At 38.4% G+C, this 22,216-nt stretch overlaps 1 protein-coding gene across 1 annotated transcript in view; it reads right to left on the bottom strand.

Annotated features, from left to right (window-relative positions):
- LOC126284419 (serine/threonine-protein phosphatase 6 regulatory ankyrin repeat subunit C-like) overlaps window positions 1–22,216 on the bottom strand; it is a 591,030-nt gene that overhangs the window by 210,241 nt on the left and 358,573 nt on the right. Inside the window, exon 4 of the mRNA XM_049983337.1 lies at window positions 14,734–15,033. Coding sequence (XP_049839294.1) covers window positions 14,734–15,033 — 300 coding nt within the window. The remainder of the gene's footprint in view (window positions 1–14,733; window positions 15,034–22,216) is intronic.

Raw genomic sequence — 22,216 nt, 5'->3', positions numbered from 1 at the left:
ACATTGTAAAGAAACCAGTTGATATTGGAAGTTTTTCAAAGACCTCATACTTTAAATTTCAAGATAAGTACTTATTACTCACTTTCAGTTAATATTAATATTAGTTATTTTTCCTTACCTCATGATTCTCTGTTAGTTTATAATAGCAGTACTTCAGTTGTTGCTCTTTTCCTTAATTGTACTACTCATAAGTCATCTTGATTACCTCAATTACTGGCTAGAAAAATTACAACCAGCATGATGACAGTAATTTTTTAAATGAATTGCAGATTTGTATGCTACTCTTTTATTAGATCTACTTTTCTATTCTGGCAACAATGGTACAGTATGTCATCTTTCTTTTATTTATATATCTGAATTGTATGATCCACTAATTACATTTCATACTTTCTACTCCGTCACTGCCGCTGGAGCAAGACAGAACACAAAGTGTTTCACACTTGTCACTACATCTGTCAGAATCCTCCTCTACTTCCATATCTCTGAACTCTCAGAAAACCACAAGTACATGATCTCCTCTTGCTCAGTGATCATATGTAAGAACCTCCTCAGGTGTACAACATCCTGGTCAACCCCAAATAAGTCCAGTTCCCAGATTTTTGGGTAATTATCCTTCACTGCAGGGAGGGCCAAGCTTCTCAAACTGTTTTGGGCAGCGGCAGCCAGAAACAAGGAACACAAGTGGCCTTCTGGCATGCAGGTCACTCTCTCTCATCTCACTGCTTGCCTCCTGCACAACCCCACTATGCTATGTGAGCACCAGTGCTGGAGGAACCATAGATGCGCACAGAACAGCCATACTCAGAACACAGACTGGCTCGGTTTCATAATATGTTATATTAAGAAACTCAGGAAACTTATGCTATGTACCATGAAGAGCAGTATTAGATTGTTACTAACTGTAGGTACAAGAGCAAATACCTGCAAAAATAAAAAAATTAAAATAAAGTTGAGGTTTCAACCATGTCAGTAATACCGTGAGGGCCACATAGTTCCATGTAAAATTCTTACGTTTCAGCTGAGATATATATATAAAAAAAAAGAAAATGTAAAAACAAATAGTTTCTATAGTTCCATTACTGTTGGAATAAATTATTGTAACCGTAAATGAAAGGAAAAAAATTAGTACCCAACACTTCTCTGCTGACAGTGCCATGGCTTTAAGTCTAAACAAGATATACCAGGAACAAAACATTTTCATCATTATTTAATCATTTTTGTTCACTCAAAATGTAATAAAACTGATATCACGCACAAACTGTCACTATATTGACAGGTGCACAGAGTTTATCAGATTGTCATCACTCAGGTTGCCAAGTAATTGGACTTATTTAGTTTCATTATAAAAAAAATCTTTCACACATATAATTTGGTCCCAACTTGGATATCACTTATGCAGTGTCATTATGGAGACATGAAAACTCTTCCCAGCAAAAACCTTTATCGAAGCCCTGGTCAGTTTTAACATAATAGAATTTGTCTTTTAATTGGGAATTACACCACAGTTCAATCAGTTCCATCTGCAAATGAAGTGGGGCACTTTCAGATGATACAGCAAATGGTCTTGAAAATGTCTGAAAAAACAGATACAAACTTAGCAGTGTCCTGAGAACACTTGAAAACTTTTCTTGTATTTCTTCCAACACTAAAATGAATTATTCAAAATTCATATTTTCTTTGACATCAGAGAGCTCAGGGAAATGGTCTGTGTTCTTTTTCAGAAGCAGTCCCATCAACAATATGATTTTCATTTTAAATGCATCCACCTTTTCCATTAAATCAGATGTCAATAACATCTCACTTTGCAACAACTTACAGAGGTATTTAAATGTGCAGTCAAGTCATTCAAAAATCTGATGTCTTCAATCCATTCCAGATCTTCTGTCATTAGTTTGTGCTTCCCTTTTTCTCTCATAAATTGAACAATAGCAGATCTCAAAAATAGTTCCATGCATTCTAGTTGGCTTAACCAACATAATTCACAGTAGCAAATCATGTCTCTATCATAACTGTTGAAAATGACAGTCTAATAACCTATGTGACTTTAGATAACTTATATCAGATCACCAGTTTCATGATGTGCTCCATCCTTGCAAATTTAGCAAAAAGTGGCTCTTGATGTATAAAACAATGAATTACATACAAATTACCTGTTTATTGTTGTAGTTTTTTGTGTGACAATGCTACGAGCCCATATGGTGGCCATCACATTGATGAAGTCCATCAGTGATAACTAAGACCAACATGCTCCAATTTAGGCCAAAAGCTTCAGTTGTGTCTTTAACAGTTTTTAAGAAGTCCATCCCTCTCATTGTGTCTTTCATTGGCACCAAACTTGGCAGTTCTTCTGTCACACGTAAACCCCATCAACACAAACTGGAAGTTGTGCTGTGCCTGAAATGTTGACCGCCTCATCCAAAGCAATTGAGACTACAACAAACTTGCTGGCAAGGTCAATTAATTGCCCATATATATCTAGTCCCAAAACAGCTATGTGGTGAGTTAGTGTTTGTCACAAAATAATAATTTTGAAAAACGTCTGTACCTCCAATGGCACTCTTTAATGAACTCTTTAATGCATTTTTTCATTAATTCACCATAGCTGAAGGGTTTATTAGATCTGTCAATTTTGAGCACTGTTTTGTAGTTTACTTTTAATGACAGGCCACTACTATTGGTTGCTGGCTACAAATAAAAACCAATGGTATGGACTGTAAACACATTGGATTTCCACAAGTAAATATGTACAAATACAAAGAGCACAAACGCAAGTGATTTTCATGGGTTACTCACACTGAGATCAGTTTGATGTGCAGCACTGCACCTTTTTAGGCCTGCCAACTTGTTTTCTCTTCCATAACCATCTAAATCCTTAGATTCTTCATGCATTGTGATGTGATGCAATTCTATAGCATATTTGTGATGCCTGGCACTTCTGTGACTGCATAATAGACATTAATAATTTTCATCCTTCCCTTTGGAACAGTATTGTAATTTCCGCTCATACTTAAATGGTTGTGACAATATGTTGCTTGAATGCCTCTTTTAGAGTGTATATGTCATTGCAAGTGTCATTGTTCTTTTACAGTACCACTACAATCAAATAGCAAGGAAGACACAGCACTGGTCGTTCGAAACATACCACACCAAATGCTGCAAGAAACAGTGCCACATCACACTGCTACATGAATGTCAAGCCATACTGAGTATTTTAAAGAAGGAGTGATCAAATCCAGGATAGATCAAGCTTGGCCCACACATCATCCACGTGTGTAGTTTAGCAAGCCATGGCCAACCCTGGTTTTGAACAATTCGCTTGGAATTAAGAGTGAGAGCCATTGATGGTTGACAGGAATTTTCAATCTTTAAGCACACATTACAAAGAACTGAGTCTTCTCCCCATCAATTAAACTTTCATGAAATCCTCCAGTCAGGAACATGGGCTACGTTGTACATGACCTCTGCATGTGTTTATCTTCTGGGATACACATTTCTTAGGACTGACAGGCCAGGCAACCTTGGTAAGGTCAAACTGATTATTTGGTCCCATATAATTTATAAGCAGTCACTGTTACAGTTTCCTCTCTAAATATTTAACGTTCCTACACTTTATGTGAAGCAATTTGAAGTTTGGGGGTTGTTAAAGAGTAGGCCACGAACACTGCACGATGTGCAGAAAGGTCTACAGCCAAAGTCTGATCAATATTGCTTACTTTTTCAATTTTACTCATTTCAATTAAATTTACAGAAATATGACTGTATGCCACGTGGTGCATGGGCTGTAGTGGAAGAATGCTCATATTGCTGCAAATAACAATCTTTTGAGGCTGATTCTGGGAAGAGAATCTCCCAGCCAGTCCAAGTTCATGTCTCTCATTAAGAAGATGTGTTATTACTGACACCAAAGGGTATGTAATATTGACTTGAAGTATGTCTGAGTGCTGATTTTTGGTGGCTTATAGATGATATACAACTTGCAATCTATAGCTGAGATCATTAATACATGCTAGTGCAGTGGTGCTCGATTTGGAGGTAAGCCATTTCAAGTCCTGGTGGTGGATGAAATTTTAACTGCCAGTATTTGGTTGGCAATGGCAGGAGAGATGGTGACGCAAAGTTCCTGATCACCAGTCTTTGCATAAATGTTCTGTACTCAATTTCAAGCATCTCTGCACTCTCTCATGAGGTGAGAGCATGTGACACTTTTGACAGTGATCTGTCTGTTGGACGGGGACATTAAGCTCGGTGGCCCCCTTGGTGCTATTTGTGAGGTGTTGGCTATGTGCCAGCACCAGGTTTCACCCTCTCCCTTGCTTTCATCCATAACAATAAAAACCCAACACTACACAGTCCAAAAAATTCAGTCATGCACATAACACAGACAAACAATTCTTCATATCAGGTCAGATGAAGGCAACAGCAAACCATCTCCAGTACGATGTTGCCATGAGTGACAGTGCAGGGTTCCTGCACCTACTCCCCTACAATTGAACAGGACTTTGGATTGTGCACATGATACCAATCAAGCACTTCTGTCTCTGTAAACTTATTTCAATGAATTTTGCTTGTCTTTCTCCACCAGGGTAGAACATGCTTATGACTTTTGGTAAGTGGTCAGTTGAATACACCTGTTGATACCCCACCATGTTTGTCTGACCTGTCAATCCTAAGAACTGTATATCACAGGAGATAAACACAAGCAGAAGACATGTAGTTTTTCCCATGTTTCATACTGGAGGATTGCATGAAAGTTTAACACTTTCCACTCCAATGACGAGTGCCTTTGGACACCATGAATTTTGTTTTCCTCTTCAATGTCAAGCTTTACTTGCCATAATTTTTTGTAGCTCTCACATGCTTCATCTAGAATCTGATTGTACTAAGCATCGCTTCTGCATAATACTGTCATCTAGGGAAACCTATGTTAATTCAGTGTGTATCAGTTGTGTTAAGAGAAAGGTAGTAATTATTATTTTCAAGTTAGTAGGCACAAAACGGCTAGTTTTTCACACACAGTCCTTTCTGAAGAAGAGATTTTAGAGGAATGTCTACATGAGAACAAGAGTGTAAATGGTTCTGATGATGCCAGTGATTCATTTATAAATAAAATGGGTGAAATGTCAATGGAAACACAGAATGAAAAGTTTTGTATTGGAATGGCTGTGTAAATATACTTGAATGAAATTGCACTTTTAGTTTCAAAGTATATCCTAATTGGTGGTCAGTGGCCCCATTGTTTCTACAGACTCATGCAACTCTGTGTGGTACGCTCACCACCCAGGCACAGGCAATTTAAATAAGAGTAGCTGTGTGTCTGCATTACAGAGTGCAAATGGTTAACTGATAGAAAGAAGACTCAGTTCTTCATAATTTGTCCATAAGAATTGAAAAATTAAAGTCAACCACTGAAAGCTCTTACTTGTACTTCCAGCAAAGTTGCTCAAAACAGTTTGACAGACTTGATCCCCCCTGCAGTGAATGATAATGATCCATAAACATGAAAAACAACAGCACGGTTCAGAGGTTCTTACATATGTTCACTGAGTGAGAGAAGGCTACCTACTTTTGGTTTTATGAGATTTTAAAGGTACTGGAATATAGAAGAAGTTTGATAGAGATAGGGACAAGCATGAAACAAGTTATCCTCTGCCTTGAAACAGTTGTAGTGAGGTAGTAGAAAGTATACAATCTAATTAGTAGATCATACAATTCATAATGCAAAGAAAAGGAAAAATAAAGATGATCTAAAGGGGTAATGCTGCCAGGATATAAAAATATACTCATTAACTACACAATTAGCATAAAAAGCTACAATACATTAAAAAATTTACTGTGATGATGGAGATTGTAATTTTTCTAACTGGTAATTAAGATAATCAAGATGACATGTAAGTAGAACAACCAAGAAACTGAGCAACAAAGCAAAAGCCACAGTGCAATTATTACAAGAAAACAGTGAACCAAAAGGCAAGGAAAAACAATTAAAAGTATTAATAGAAACTGAAATTGAATAATAACTACTTATACCTGAAACTTTGCAATTAGGTATTCATCATATAACTGACATCTTTAAGTGTCTGTCAGTTAACATCTTCCAGTATTTCAATGAGAATCTCCTGTGAGTCAAATAAGCCTCTGGCTGTCTGCATATATATATCATACTATGCTATGCTGGCATGATTGTTGCATTAAACAAATACTCTGATGAACAAGTGATCATGATTCTACATCTACATCTACATCTACATCCATACTCCGCAAGCCACCTGACGGTATGTGGCGGAGGGTACCCTGAGTACCTCTATCGGTTCTCCCTTCTATTCCAGTCTCGTATTGTACATGGAAAGAAGGATTGTCGATATGCTTCTGTGTGGGCTCTAATCTCTCTGATTTTATCCTCATGGTCTCTTCGCGAGATATACATAGGAGGGAGCAATATACTGCTTGACTCTTCGGTGAAGGTATGTTCTCGAAACTTTAACAAAAGCCCGTACCGAGCTACTGAGCGTCTCTCCTGCAGAGTCTTCCACTGGAGTTTATCTATCATCTCCGTAACGCTTTCACGATTACTAAATGATCCTGTAACGAAGCGCGCTGCTCTCCGTTGGATCTTCTCTATCTCTTCTATCAACCCTCTCTGGTGCGGATCCCACACTGCTGAGCAGTATTCAAGCAGTGGGCGAACAAGCGTACTGTAACCTACTTCCTTTGTTGTCAGATTGCATTTCCTTAGGATTCTTCCAATGAATCTCAGTCTGGAATCTGCTTTACCGACGATCAAGTTTATGTGATCATTCCATTTTAAATCACTCCTAATGCGTACTCCCAGATAATTTATGGAATTAACTGCTTCCAGTTGCTGACCTCCTATGTTGTAGCTAAATGATAAGGGACCTATCTTTCTATGTATTCGCATCACAATACACTTGTCTACATTGAGATTCAATTGCCATTCCGTGCACCATGCGTCAATTCGCTGCAGATCCTCCTGCATTTCAGTACAATTTTCCATTGTTGCAACCTCTCGATACACCACAGCAACATCTGCAAAAAGCCTCAGTGAACTTCCGATGTCATCCACCAGGTCATTTATGTATATTGTGAATAGCAACGGTCCTATGACACTCCCCTGCGGCACACCTGAAATCACTCTTACTTCAGAAGACTTCTCTCCATTGAGAATGACATGCTGCATTCTGTTATCTAGGAGCTCCTCAATCCAATCACATAATTGATATGATAGTCCATATGCTCTTACTTTGTTCATTAAACGACTGTGGGGAACTGTGTCAAACGCCTTGCGGAAGTCAAGAAACAGGGCATCTACCCGTGAACCCGTGTCTACGGCCCTCTGAGTCTCGGGGACGAATAGCGCGAGCTGGGTTTCACACGACCGTCTTTTTCCAAACCCATGCTGATTCCTACAGAGTAGATTTCTAGATTACTGTTTCTTACAAGTTTTATAGATTATGTAGACAACCTCATCAAACTCACCAACAGTGAGTAGCTGATTTACATGACCTGACCAGACATTGCAAGTTTATATGTGGATATGGTAGACATTGTAGTGGCACCACAGTCCAGGACACTATCACCCAGAATGTGTCTGGCTGTAGAATCAGGAAACAATTACTTAAGTATCTAGGCTCAAGTTTGAAGCAAGTGTTAGAATTAATCAAAGCACTGGACACTTATGATAGTGCTTCAGTAGACTTAGATTCTCCTGACATTTCTGTAGTGAAAAGTAGGGTTGATAACAAACAGGCTGTGTGCCCAGTTCACACACAGCATCATTCCAAATCAGAGCCAGGACACTGCCATATACAGCAACAGAAATGAGCTAGCCAGATGGAACTCAATGTTAAATCTTGCCCTCAGTACTTCATATCACACAAGTGACAATTGCTCCTGTCATAGAGCAAAGTGTTTCCATTACGGTATGCATCAACATGTGCACTGTTTTTACAAAAGCAAAAGTCTCACAAGCGATCTGTTTCCTATTCTAAGTATCTAGAGCTAGTCATAGTGCAAAGTCATTGTCAGAACAAGCGTGGAAGAAGTTTAGAATGCTTCTCCAACTCAGCAACATGTAAACCAACTTTCTGTCACTTTACAGGCTGCTAATTACAACATGCACATGCATTTAGATACAAGAACTTCAATGAAAATTTTGAACAGACGTACATATGAATTCATGGGAGAGCCTGAATTTTACAAGTCAGAGGCAACACTTTCAGCAAATAATGGCCATGATATCCCAGTTCTTGATGTTTGGAGCCTGCAAGTCACTTTTTGCAATGTTACAAAGTTTCATTCATAGTGTTCTGTTCAAATGACAGTTAGAACATCTTTGGTACTGATTCTTTTGATCTTTTTGGGTTAGAAATTCAAGACAATGTGCTTTCTGTGAATTCTTATGTGTCACAGAATAGTGTTTCAAAATTTGTGCAGACTTTAGCAAACTTTTTCAGGATGGCCTAGGCAAAGAAAGTAATTTTGAGGCTCATATTACAATGAAGGAAAATGCACAATCTCATTTTTATAAGGCACAGCCCACCCCCCAGGAAATTACAGATCAAGTGGCACAACAATTGTTAAACTGGTAGGACAAAGGCATAATCACTCAATAGTAGCTAGTCAGTGGATTAGATTTACTTTCGTTCCAAATGATCCGTACTGAGGAGGTCCTCCAAGATGTAAAACATGATAGAAAAACAATAATACATGACAAATATTTACAACTGAAACAAATAAGCTAATGTACCTTCTACAGATCCCAAGTGGAATGATCATCATTTTTTTTAAATGAACACTATATGAAAGAATCATTTTACAAACACGCATTTATTAAGATTGCATTAATGAACTGAATTTAAAATTAAAAAAAAATATTTATAATGTAATAAACATATAATAGAACTACTACAATACTTATTTACAATGAACACATTACTGCACTGAAATGGTGCAGAAGTTAGATTGTAGATTGTACACACACAGACACACACACACACACACACACACACACACACACACACACACACACACACTTCTTCAAAATATACTTAGAGAATACCCCATTCTCAAATTTCGCTGAGTAGGAACTCACAAAATTTTTGTGTGGCGAATACCCACATGAGATTATTCAACATTTTACACTTGCCATTCAGTAGTGCTTCAGGACCTGCAATTTTTCAGCACTATCTTCAACAACTGACTGCTACAGTGCTTTTATGCATGAACTGCTTAGATGATATTATGGTTCTGTATCATACTCCCATGGCACATCTTTCTACTCCACAAGCTTATTTCAAGTTCTCTCTGCTGCTGGTCTCAAGTGCAACAAAGACAAGTTCTTTTGTTCCAGGCTGATATCCAATATTTAAGCCATATCATCAATGTTCAGGGCATCCACCCTTCACAGTCTCATTTAACCACAATTTGTGACCTCCCAGCATCTTGCAACATAACTGAACTTCAATCTGTACTAGAGAAACTCATTTAATACAATTATTTCATTCTGAATACATTGCAGATTAGTATCCCATTGCACAAATTACTCAGGAAAATGTCCCATTTTTGTGGTCTTGGAAGTGTCAACTTGTTTTCAGTGACTGAAGGAAGTTTTTTTAAGTAATCATTGTTTAATCCATTTTGATCCCATGAGGCCAGACATTTTAGTGGTCAAACCTTCCTTGTATGAAATTTGTGCAGTATTTTCACAAAAAGTTGGATCTACCAACAAACAAACTTCTTTTGCATCAAAGCTCTTGACCAAGGCTCAGTGCAATTATTCTCAGATAGAGAAGGAAGCTCTTGCCATTATGAAATTCCACGAGTATCTTCATGGAAGGAAGCTTTACCTCTAGACAGATCACAAGCCATTGACATCATTATTCAGATCTTCCAAGCCAACACCACCTTGCACTATGCAGAAGCTGCATGGGTAGTCTTTGATTTTGTCAGATTATCAGTATAAAACCATGTACAGACCAAAAACCAAACATTACAGTGCACATATCCTCCCTCATCTACCAGTTAGCACCAGTACAGTGTTCAACACAGCTGAAGACTCTTGTTTCCATATTGATGTGCAGGACTGTAAAACTGTCAGTGGTGCCCCAATCAATCACCCTCGGATAGCTCAGGTGATGGCTGCAGATCCCAAACTACAAGTTTTGCTGCAGAAAATCCACACTGGTTGGCCACATTCAGTCAAAGCTGTTTGCAGTCCAGTGATTCAGAGAAACTTTGCACTGTCTGTACAACAGAGTTTCCTTTCAATTCACTCAGATAGTGACCATTTGTGCACGATAGTTCCAGAATCTCTCCAAAAGGAAGTCATTCATCTTTCTCAACAACATGATTGGGGCATAGTGTGTACACAGCAGCTCGCCTGACACCACCGTAAGTGGGTGAGGAGAGATTCACAGATTGACTAGCTGACTTCTCCTTGTCATGCATGCACACAGCACCAGGCTGCTCCATCTCAAAGATTTTTCAATTGGCCCAAGCCCTGGGCAGATCAGTTTGGAACAGCCAATCATCAACTGCTGTGAAAACTCACAGCAAATTCCCATTTGTGACATAAATGCAATCAACCACAATGGGAAACACTATCAAAATTCTCACATCAGTTTTTTGTGTTGAAGGTCTCCCATAAGTGACAGTAACAGATAATGAACTACAATTTACACTGGCAGACTTCAAGAAATTTTGCAATGCCTATGACATTCAACTTGTGACAAGTTCACCATTCCACTAGCAATCAAACCACGAAGTAGATCACTTTGTGAGAACTTTTAAATAGCAAATGGACACGCTGTGTGCCTCACACATCTGCTCCTCATAACATTCCCAGCCATGCTACTTTAAGTTGTGAGCAGAACTGTCACATGGACGTCTACACAGAGCAATGCAGCAGTCACCCCTTCTTCCACAGCACACTAAATTTAATGTCAATGATAATGTCTTTTTCTGAACCTTTGCAGAAGCAGATGCTGGGAATGCAGTATCATGATTCAAGTCTTGGGAGGTTCTGTTTATCTCTTATAGGGTTCATTTAGGCTGCACAGTCTCTCAGCCCTGCTTCTGTTGGCTTCTTAACCCTGCCACAGATTTCTCAGTTTCAGAGCTGAAGCCCTTGTCTCCCTTAGGTTCTCCACTGCTGGTGCAGGATGGGGGCCACATGGATGCTGATGCCCCTTGGGGCCAGAGAGAGACCACAAGGATGTTGATGCCCACTGCATTCGAGAGTCAGCAGCCCCTGCATGCCTCCGAGGACCCATCAGTCATCATTGCAATATCATCAATTGCAGAAGATGTGCACCCTATGACTGGTTTCTCAGTTGGTGTTCCCAGTCAATCACAAGGCTAATGCCCGGGTGCAGGCAGGATCATGCCCCATCAACCAAGGACATTGACACCCACTGTCAATGTCACTCCAGAGTCAGCAGTCCCTGCATGCCTCCGAGGACCCATCAGTCATCATTGCAATATCATCCATTGCAGAAGATGTGCACCCTATGACTGGTTTCTCGGCTGGTGTTCCCAGTCATTCACAAGGCGAATGTCAAGGTGCAGGCAGGAGCATGCTATCAGCTACAGTTACAGCTCCTGCCTCCTCAGTGACACCTGTCTCCAGACCAGAGCTCACCCCCCCCCCCCCACCCCCCCACCCCTCCCACCCCTCTTCTGTTGTTGTACGTGCAAAGCCAGTACATAATTGGATGAGAGTGGGAATGTGGTTTCATTTGCTCCTACCACTATGCCAGGGATGTGTCTATTCACCAGAGTTCCAAAGCTGGAACAAATTTTAAAAGTACTGCTACCGGAAGCAGCTGCACAGCAATCCCAGCTATCAACCCATGGTTGCCTTACGGACATGCCGTCCTTGGCTGGCACGGGCAGTGCCCCTGTCAAGCTGAATAAGAGACTGCCACAGGCTATCATCAGCCCCTTTGTTATCAGAATGATACCTGCATGTACACAAGTTCTCTGTATCAGTTACTACAGCATAATGGAGTCAGCTACAAACACTGGCACACTCTGGAATTGTGCTTTGAATCTGACTGCATTGTATTTGACAGCTCATTTAGTTAAATAAACATTTTCATATATTACTATTGATGTGTCTCTTATTTCTTTCTGCCTTTAAAACCCATGCATCCCTAAAGGATCTGACAGAGTTGAAAACATAACAGGAAAAGAAGAGTACTGCCACTAGGTAGGAGTCATGAGAGAGATGTAGGTCAACAGCAACAGGAAAAATTAGGCACAAAAACAGTACCAGATCACAAGTTTTGTGTAACCAAGTGCTTATCTTAGACAAGTGACAGAAAATGTAGGACCAATAAGAAATAATTTCAACAAAAGAGCTCAGTTGTTGGTAGTTATCAGATCTGGTAACGGCCTGGTTAAAAATGAAAAATACAGTATTAAGGGTGGAATGGATAAAACAAGAGCAGCTACTGAACACACAAGTTTGGAGTTTGTGGAGGTTCTGTGGCGCCATGAAAAGCTCTGGGTTAACTCTGCTGTAAAGTGAATAACATAGACGTGCGGAGGCTCCTTCAGATGGATGCAAAATCTCATATTGATGCTGTTCCAGTAGCTGCTACAGGAAGACAGGGATACACTTCTCACGGCTTTCACCTGAACATGAGTAGAAAGGAGAAGCTCACACATCTATTAGCACAAAGTATATGCAAGTTCCGTCCAGGGATTCCCTGAGTTCCTGAAGAATCTCCATGTTAGGCTTGGGTATTGTTTGAACCTACTGGTAACAAATCTAGCAGCCCACTTCTAAATTGCTTCAATGTCTTCCTTTAACCCAGCTACATGTGGATTACAAACACGCAAACAGTACTCAAGAATAGGTCGCAATAGTGGCTAACAACATGTGGCCTCCTTCACAGATAAACCATGCTTTCAAAAATTTTCCTAGTAAACCGAAGTTGACTATTTGCCCATCCTACCATAATCTTCACATGCTCATTCAATTCCAAATTGCTTTGCAGTGTTATGCCTAGATATCTAAATGACATGACTGTGCCAAGGAAGACACAACTAACAATATATCAGAGAAATATGGAATCTAACTGTTGCCCTCTGTCCACAGTTCACAGTATATCATGTGAGAAAAGAGCAAGTTGAGATTCATATGCATGATGTTTTCCAAAACCATGCTGATTCGTGTACATTTCACCCCTCCCTCTGTACTGAGCCTGCACCGCAGGCAGCAGAGATGGCGGCCAGTTTGCTGCTTCCAGTGCATCTCCTCTCCAGTTCATCAGTGTTGTTTCCTGAGCTGGTGCCCTTTGTTGTGGACCCTGGCATTGAGATGGTCTCCCGTCCATCACCTGTCCTGTCTACCATGTGCCCAGGATAGCAGCCCCAATTCCTTTTGTCCATACACACTGGTTCCAGTTGCATCTTTGGCCACTGCCACAGACACTATGGACATCTCAGTGGTTGCAGCTTCATGGGCGGTGATGCCTGATCCTTCCCATCCGGCAAGGGAGCAGAAGTGCAGTAAACTCGTGGTAGTACAGCTTCTACAAGGGTAAGATGTGTCACTCTGGCAAGTGTAGTGAGTGCCAGTATTCAAACAACAAACCACAAAATTACTAAGGCAACTGCTGGGGGCAGCTCAATTACTGACACAAGTCACCCAGTCTGACATGCATGCATGATGAGAGACGAGCAGTGTCTGCCAGGAATTTATATGTGCATATGATGGCCTCTGAGACCTCAGCTGGCAAATGTATTCTAGTTGTATAATTACTCGCTGTTTATGAATATTTTTGTTGCCACTCTGTGACCCAATAAAACTTATTTAAGATTGTCTGTTTCCTTGTGTTTCTAGTTAGAACAGTAATACATAAGTTGAGATAGATAATAGCAATAACATTGAATTATTACAAAAAAAAGGTTCTGGGAGCAACTAAATTTTATCATTATGTTTATGAAATCTTTTTTGACAGAAGCCTGGCGTTTTGTAAGATATATCACTGTGTCATGTATCACTGTAACCTGACTGAACTAAATGGGTCTAGAAAACTTTCACATCAACATTAATGTATGTTTTCATTTTTTAATGTATGTACTGATGTATGTGTTATAGTGACTTATCCCGTATCAATTGTACAGTTTAGTGTAATGAGTTTAGCTATGCAACAAATAAATAATGAAATTAAGTTGATGATAATTTATTTGTGGCTATTCAATAGATGAAATTATTCCAATTAAAAAGCTATTTGTTATTCTACAATTGCAAAATTCAGCTAATCTAACACTGATGAATTTACTAATAAGATGCAACTTGTAGCCTAAACAAAGACGAACTAATCAAGAAGTAGTATTCACATATTTTTACTCCCTGTTTTTCTAGGGAACTATAGTCTTGGTAATTCTGCTGAATCAGATAAAGCACTGATTCAGATAAAAAAGAATTGACTGGAATATTCATGATATTACGGGAATGTGAAAAAGGAGGGAAAAGACATATTCAAAACAACTGTTAGGTTTGGCAAATTACACAAACTGATCAAATTACAGAAAACCATAAAATGATACCCATGGTTTCACAGGTTGGGATAAAAAAAGGGGTGAGAGGCCAGTATAAGTTGTCTGACAGTTCATGAAGAAAATAATATAAAACACAACACCCAGTTAACATAAAACAGATTCTTCTTATATCTGAGATATAAATATGATCTCATAATTGTGTACCTCACTTCTTGGGAAGTCTGCTGTCAACATCAGTGGTGTCTGTCCATTCTTGTCTTGGCAGTCAACAGGCAACCAGCCCCCTTGTAGGATGTATTCCACCATTTTTGGATATGAAAACTGAGCTGCATGATGAAGCACAGTTCTGCCTCGGATATCCAGTATATCCATTGGAGTTCCTGAGTGCTGGAGGAATTGGAATGTCTCCACTGACTCAGTGCGAGCAGAAAGGTGCAGTGCTGTCTCACCCAGTGCAGTTCTGGCCAAGAGGTTGGCACCAGCTGAGACCAGATACTGCACAGCCTAAGTAATAAGAATTATGCTGAAGATTGTTATTACAACAACTGGGAATAATACTAAAAGATGTTCTCATAATTGTCTGAATAAAGCTAGAAATATTATGTATTGTGGAAGATGAAATGTAACAAGCTAAAATCACTCCATATGCTATTGTTCTCCACCTGTCAAATGACTAATTTTTTCTCTTTTGTGTCATTGCATTTGTACACAACACACATATAGTGTGCACTCAAAACTGTTAAATTTTTATTTACATGATATTTTCCACAAATTTATTATTTTTGTCACAGCATTTAATCTGATGATTGCAACACCATTGTTAGTTTTTACTGAAAACTTGTTAGTGTAAAGAAATCAGTAATAATCATTATAACAGCGTGCTGTATGAAAATTTATGTGAGCTGATCAGAAGTTCTCAGAGAATTGACACTACTCATTAGAAAATTCTCAACCAGTCTTTCTGGTAACTTCTTTCAGTTTGACAACAACTAATTAACTTGAGAGATAAAAAATCTACTCACCAGCCAGTGGCAGGGGAACACACACACACACACACACACACACACACACACACACACACACACACACACACACACAAGAGGATTTAACTTTTACAAGCTTTCAGAGCCGGTGGCTCATTCTTCTGGCAAAAGAGTTGGAGGGGAAGGAACATTGGTGAAGGAAAAGGACTGGAGAGGTTTAGGGAGAGGGATACAGTTCCGAAAGGCACCCAGAACCCTGGGTCAGGGGAGACTTAACAGATGGGATGAGAAGGAACTTTTCATCCCATCTGGTAAGTCTCCCCTAGCACAGGGTTCAGGGTGACTTTTCTGAACTATACTCCTTTCCTAAAGCTCTCTAGTCCTTTTCCTTCACCCCTCTTCCTTACCCTTCAACTCTTCTGCCACAAGAAGGAGCCACTGGCTCCAAAAACTTCCAAAAGTCAAATACTTTTGTGTGTGTGTTTCCTGCTGCTGCTACATGAGTAGATTTCTCAAGTATCCATCTAAATTATATTATCAATAATTGATTATTTTTGTTGTTATAATTAACTTGGAGAGATATTTGTAACTAAAGAACAGACACACCATTTATTTTTGCTGACTGAGCCCTTATGCTTAGTTCCAGTATTTGAAATTATTCTGTCATATACATTATACTGTCATTATAAATGGCAGTCTGTCCTCAAGTGCCAGAGACTGTGGTCATGTGTATGTGAGTTGCATTTGCATGAGTGCTGTACAATTTTGGTGAAAGCCTTTTTGGCTAAAAGCTCACTTTTTGACAGTCTTTTTATTGTGCCTATCTGTGGCTCAACATCTCCATTATATGGTGAGTAGCAAGTACCCTCTTCATAATATTGTGACATTTATACTTTTTTTCTTATTTTCCCTGAACTAGATAACACTCTTCATTATTCACTTAAGCTCTTCATTAAGAATCTCCATAAATTAACAAAATTTTAATCATGGCAACTTTGATTGTAAGTATCTAATCCACTGCCTAGGCATACAGTGTGCTAGTGGTATAGCTCTGTGATTTTTTATACTTTTAGTTAAACCAAAATATTGTTGGGATTTCTAGATCATCTACTGCAATAAATTTCAGCACTTCAGTTTTATAAACTATAATATAATTATCAAGATTTTAAAATATTATTACTTCAGTCTTTATATACCAAGATGGCAGCAAATAGTAATGGTAAATTTCTTAGCTTACGTAAAAACTCGTGTTTTGACGGGGAAAAGTGTAAAAAAATGCGGAAAAGTACTGAAAACCGGAATCACGTGCAAGGAATGTAATAACTGGTATCATTTTCGATGTGCAAAAGTGGACTCATCTGTGAAAGAAAATAATGAATTTATAACATGCTGGAACTGTAGTCAGTGCCGCGTTCAGAATTCAGATAACTATCATAAAGCAAAAATATGTGAGTGTAGCTGTGAATTATCTGTACTAGTCAGCGATATGGTAAGTGAAATCCAGAGCCTAAAGGCTGAAGTTACTCTCTTAAATAAGAAGTTGTGCGAATTTGAACAACAGCGCCTGATGAACGAATGTAGGCCTAAACTAAAAACCAAGGAAAGCTTTCCTGCCGTCATTACTCAAAACAGGTTTCTCGACGAAATAGTGGAACAAGAACAAGTTCAGTCCGTGCAAGCTAGAAGTAATCCTTCAAGCAGCAAAAAAACTGTCAGTGATAAGTTCAGAAAACACCAAGTCCCAAACTCGTGTGCAAAACGTGAAACTGAACGTAAACAAACCGTCCAAGGAAATGGAATCTGTGAAATTACACGCAAGAAATCGTCCCTAGAGAAAAACAGAAGAAACGACTACAATAAGAATCACAAGCAGGGCCGGATTCTATTATATGGAGACAGCCATGGACGTGAAATAGCGCAAAACATCGCAAATATGCAAGACAACTTTGCAGCGGTAGGCCACATCCAGCCTGGAGCCCCTCTTTCTGCTGTAGTGAAGCCGGGCATGCAGGTTTGTGACTCCTTCTTATCCAATGACTGTATCATTATTATGGGAGGTTCATATGATGTAGCAAGAAATCAAGCAAATGATGCAATTAGACATATGAAAATGGTACTGGGTAAGTCAAATGACACTAAAACAATTATTGTCAACATTCCACAGAGGCATGATCTTATGAAACAGTCTATTGTGAACCGGGAAGTTCATAAAAGAAATGACAGGATTAAAGCTCTATGTAGTAAATTTCAGAATATGTCTCTAGTAGATGTCAGCTATTTAGAAAGAGAGCTGCACACCTCATGGTCTGCACATGAACAGAAGAGGCAAAAAGATTTTTAGTAGCAAAATTATTGAGGCAGTCAGGCGACATTGTTCACAAAGTGGTGAAAAGAAGTCCATTGCTATGGGGTGGTACAACCCACCTCAACAAAATCTGCCACAACACCAGCCACTGCTGGCAAGCCAGGGAAACTTGTAAAGCCTGCTGGCCTCGTTGCTTGTCCAAAATTATCCTCTAAGGTCCAGCAGGTAAAACTCAGCCTTAAAATCATACACCAGAATCTTGGTAGTCTTAGAAATAAGCATAATGATCTAGATGTAATTTCACGGATTGACAAACCCGATATATTAGTTGTAATGGAACATTGGTACAATGAAGCTCTGATTAGCATTAGTCAACCATTGTGTATGAAATTCTGCACAGCCTTCAGTAGAAAAGACAAGACTGGGGGAGGTGTAGCAATTTTCACTGTAAATGAAAGTAATTTTAGTGTTATTGATGTGAGTGCCTTCTGCTTGGAAGGAGTCTCAGAATTTGCTGCAATAAACCTAAAATGGGGTAGAGATAACATAACAGTTATCGGTGTTTACAGGTCAGCTGCAGCAAATACAGATACCTTTTTTGTAAATCTTTCTGACTTGCTTGTATATATAGACACAACATTTTCTGGGCCAAATGGTCATGTAAATATTATAGTTACAGGGGATATAAATATACATTTATTAACAAATGATGTCAGCACCAAAAAGTTACATCGTCTGTGTGATGAATTTAACCTGACCCCACTCATTCGGGAACCCACTAGAGAAATTGGCAGTAGTAAAACATGTTTTGACAACATAATAACAAACATGACCCACCTATCCCACTGTGCATCAGTTTTAAAACTAGCCATCTCAGATCACCCTGCAGTACAGCTTAAATTGGAGCTCCATGAGGCTCCCACTGTCACTACGAAGCAACAATTTGTAACTAAAAGAATAATGTATAATGACAACATAATCAGACTAAACTGCATGCTAGCACAAATAAAATGGTTTGAAAATAGTAGCTTTTCATATGATACCTTTGGTGCTGACTTCTATTACTCCCTTGGTACCACATGCCCAGTTGTAATCACAAAAATGAAACAAACAAAAAATATAAACAAAAATATTTGGGTAAATAGTAATGTCACTGAAGCGAGGGAAAAATTAAAAGTATTCCACAGTGCAATGCTGAATAATAGAGAGATTCCTGAGGTAAAGGAAGCCTTCAAAATATATCAAGCACACTATAAGGACTTACTCTCACAGACCAGGAGCAACTATGTTGCAAATAAGCTTCAAAGCTCACACAACGTAACTGCTGGCATCTGGGCTGTCATAAACAGTTTTAGAACCTGCAATGACAAATCCTATATGGACTTTACTATTAACCACAATGGTATGCTCATAAAAGACCAACTGGAAATTGCAAATATTTTTAATGAATATTTTTCTTCCGTAGGGGAAGCCATTAATGTCAAACATAAATACATGCACTACAGTTTTAAAGGTAATACATGTGACCATAGTATATATCTAGCCCCCACAAACTGTGCAGAAATAATGGGCATAATTAGCTCTCTAAAACCCTCTAATTCAGCTGGGCATGATGGCCTAAATACTAATGTTTTAAAAGCCTGTAGCCAAAATGTCTCTGTACATCTGTCTGCAGCAATCAACAATATAATAGAATCGAGCACCTTTCCAGACAGACTCAAAATAGCACAGGGAACACCCATTTTTAAGAAAGGTGACAACAACAAAATAGAAAACTACAGACCAGTCTCAATCCTCCCTGTCTTTTCCAAAATAGTTGAGAAAGTTATATACAACAGGATTATAAACTTTCTTAACAAACACAACCTGTTGTTCTAAAATCAAAATGGATTGCTAAAATGTAAATCAACTAGCACTGCAGCTGCTCAACTAATTGAAGAGATGATAGTGGGTATCGAAAGCAAGGAACATGTGGCAGGTGTATACCTAGACCTGGAAAAAGCCTTTGATTGTGTGAATGTGAGCAATAGAAAACAATTTGTTCTACTTAAAATGGAAAGTGGTGTCTACAAATCTGAGATCACTTGCATAAAATATGGTGTGCCCCAGGGCTCGGTGTTGGGCCCCCTTCTGTTCTTGATCTATGTAAATGATATTAAATACTGTACTATAAATTCCAAAATTGTTCTGTATGTCGATGACACGTCCATTGTATGTAAAAAGGAATCATGTAATGAACTAGAGGCTGAGTGCAATAATGTCACAAAAGAAATTGTTCAGTTTTTTAATGAAAGCCATTTAAATGTAAGCACCAGTAAAACATGTTTGATGGAGTTTAACAAAAGTAGTTTGAATACAGAAATTAAATTATACATGGGCAACGAATTGGTAAAGAAAGAGTCTAGTGTAAAATTCCTTGGCATAATAATCCAAAGCAGCCTGAAATGGGACACACATATTGACTCCCTAACAACTAAGTTGTCAAAAAATATATTTGCAATCAGTACTATTAACAAGTTCTGTAGAGACATGGTAGTCCTAAAGACTGCATACCATGCTCTTTTCTCCTCTCACTTGAACTACGGTATTGAAATTTGGGGGGCAACAACCAAAGCTAATCTAGATAAGCTACTCATTCTTCAAAAAAGGGGTGTGAGAATAATCTGTGGAGCAAGATATAGGGAATCTTGTCGCAACTTGTTTCCAAAAACGGAGGTGTTAACTGTTATAAACACAAACATTCTAAAAGCTATATTGCTTGTGAAAAGACTGCACCCAAACACTTATTCAGATTTCCACCAATACAATATTAGAAATAAAGAAAGATTTTACATTGGCAGCCACAGAGCAGCGCTTTATGAAAGGGGGCCTCAGTACGCAGGTATAAAATTAGCTAATGCACTGCCTAGTGCAGTCATGGCTCTTCCTACAATTAAACTGAAACATCAACTTAAGGAATTTTTAGTAAAACACCCTTTCTACTCATTAGAAGAGTACCATACTTATATGAAGAACAACAAATGCTTTGTGAAATTATGTGAATAGAAATCAGTAAACATCTTATTGTAATTTTGTTCTAAATTAATGACGTATTCAGAAGAATGTGTCTTGCGTATTGTACAAATAACTTTAATCATTACTGTTTCTTTGTACATGTGCAGTGTACCATTTGATGTTGAATAAAGCTATTATTATTATTATTATTATTATTATTATTATTACCAACCCAACCCCAAATATCCTCAACCTACCACCAGCATTCGTACAGTCAACATCTCTGTGTTATGAAGTGCACACACAGAAGTCAACTGGTTAACATCTCTGCATTGATATTACAAAAGTTCATGATTACCAATCACCAAATAAATGTTTGTCAAATATCTTTATATACTTCTTTGGTTATTAAAAGTATGAACTGTGTCTGTCAGTCTGTGTTTTCTTGATGTGTGGAATGTTTTCAGTTGTTCAGTTTAAGAACTTGTGTATAATTGACTGTCGTTTGCAGAATTGTGGTCTCTGGAAAATTGACATTTACAAAATCTGTTGCCACTGATAATAATCATGAAGTCTTTGTGCAAGTCCAGTGTTTGATAAATGCAAACAGAAGTATAAGATAAACTGGTCATCACTCAAACATTGTTTAATAGGCATTAATGTTCCAATGAGACAATTTTAAATCCATGGTGCTGCGTTCATCATTGGCTTGTAGGCTTACCAGTAAAAGTAATTTCAGTTTGCTTGATTATGATTCTGTGTTCTACCAAGAAACATTTATCTACACCAGGATTAGTGCAGTTAGAGACCAGCAGATAAGTGAGATCTGAGTTTCCACAATCTCAAATCTCTGTTTTAGAGATAGTTCAGAGGTAATTAAAAGTTGGTGTAAATGATGAAGAGAGAGTTGTTGCCTTACTTGCTGTATCACTTTGCTTATTAAACTGAAGAAGAGTAGCGTGATTTACACATATTCAGAAATGTACAGCACTGAATTAAAGAAAAAAACTTAATATATCCTGCTATTTACAGATGTTAAAAAAATACACATTAATTGAGTGAATTCATTACCAAGAAGAAGGAAACTAAAACTACAGACATATGAGGAATAACTTGGACAGAACAATTTACATTGTATGGATCAAGTCACATGTCTACGGCAAGCATCAAAAATTATATAATATTGTGTCTAGTAACTAGCATTTAGCGAATTATAATTATAGACATCAATGTTCTAGGCCTATGCCATACTTAATTATAATTTTGCTTTCAGTATATATTTCCAAATCTTTAGAGAGTGTGGGTTTTCGTTTGCTTGTGTAAGCTACTTCTAATTTTGTGCAATGTATTACATTGTAATTTGCCTTATCCTATTGTACACATAAGCAGGAATTTTGGGGAGCAG

Source organism: Schistocerca gregaria, chromosome 1, assembly GCF_023897955.1.
Source record: "Schistocerca gregaria isolate iqSchGreg1 chromosome 1, iqSchGreg1.2, whole genome shotgun sequence".
NCBI classification, from domain to species: Eukaryota; Metazoa; Arthropoda; class Insecta; order Orthoptera; family Acrididae; genus Schistocerca; species Schistocerca gregaria.
Note: the sequence above shows the minus strand (reverse complement) of the source record. Positions and strands in the feature narration are given on the sequence as shown.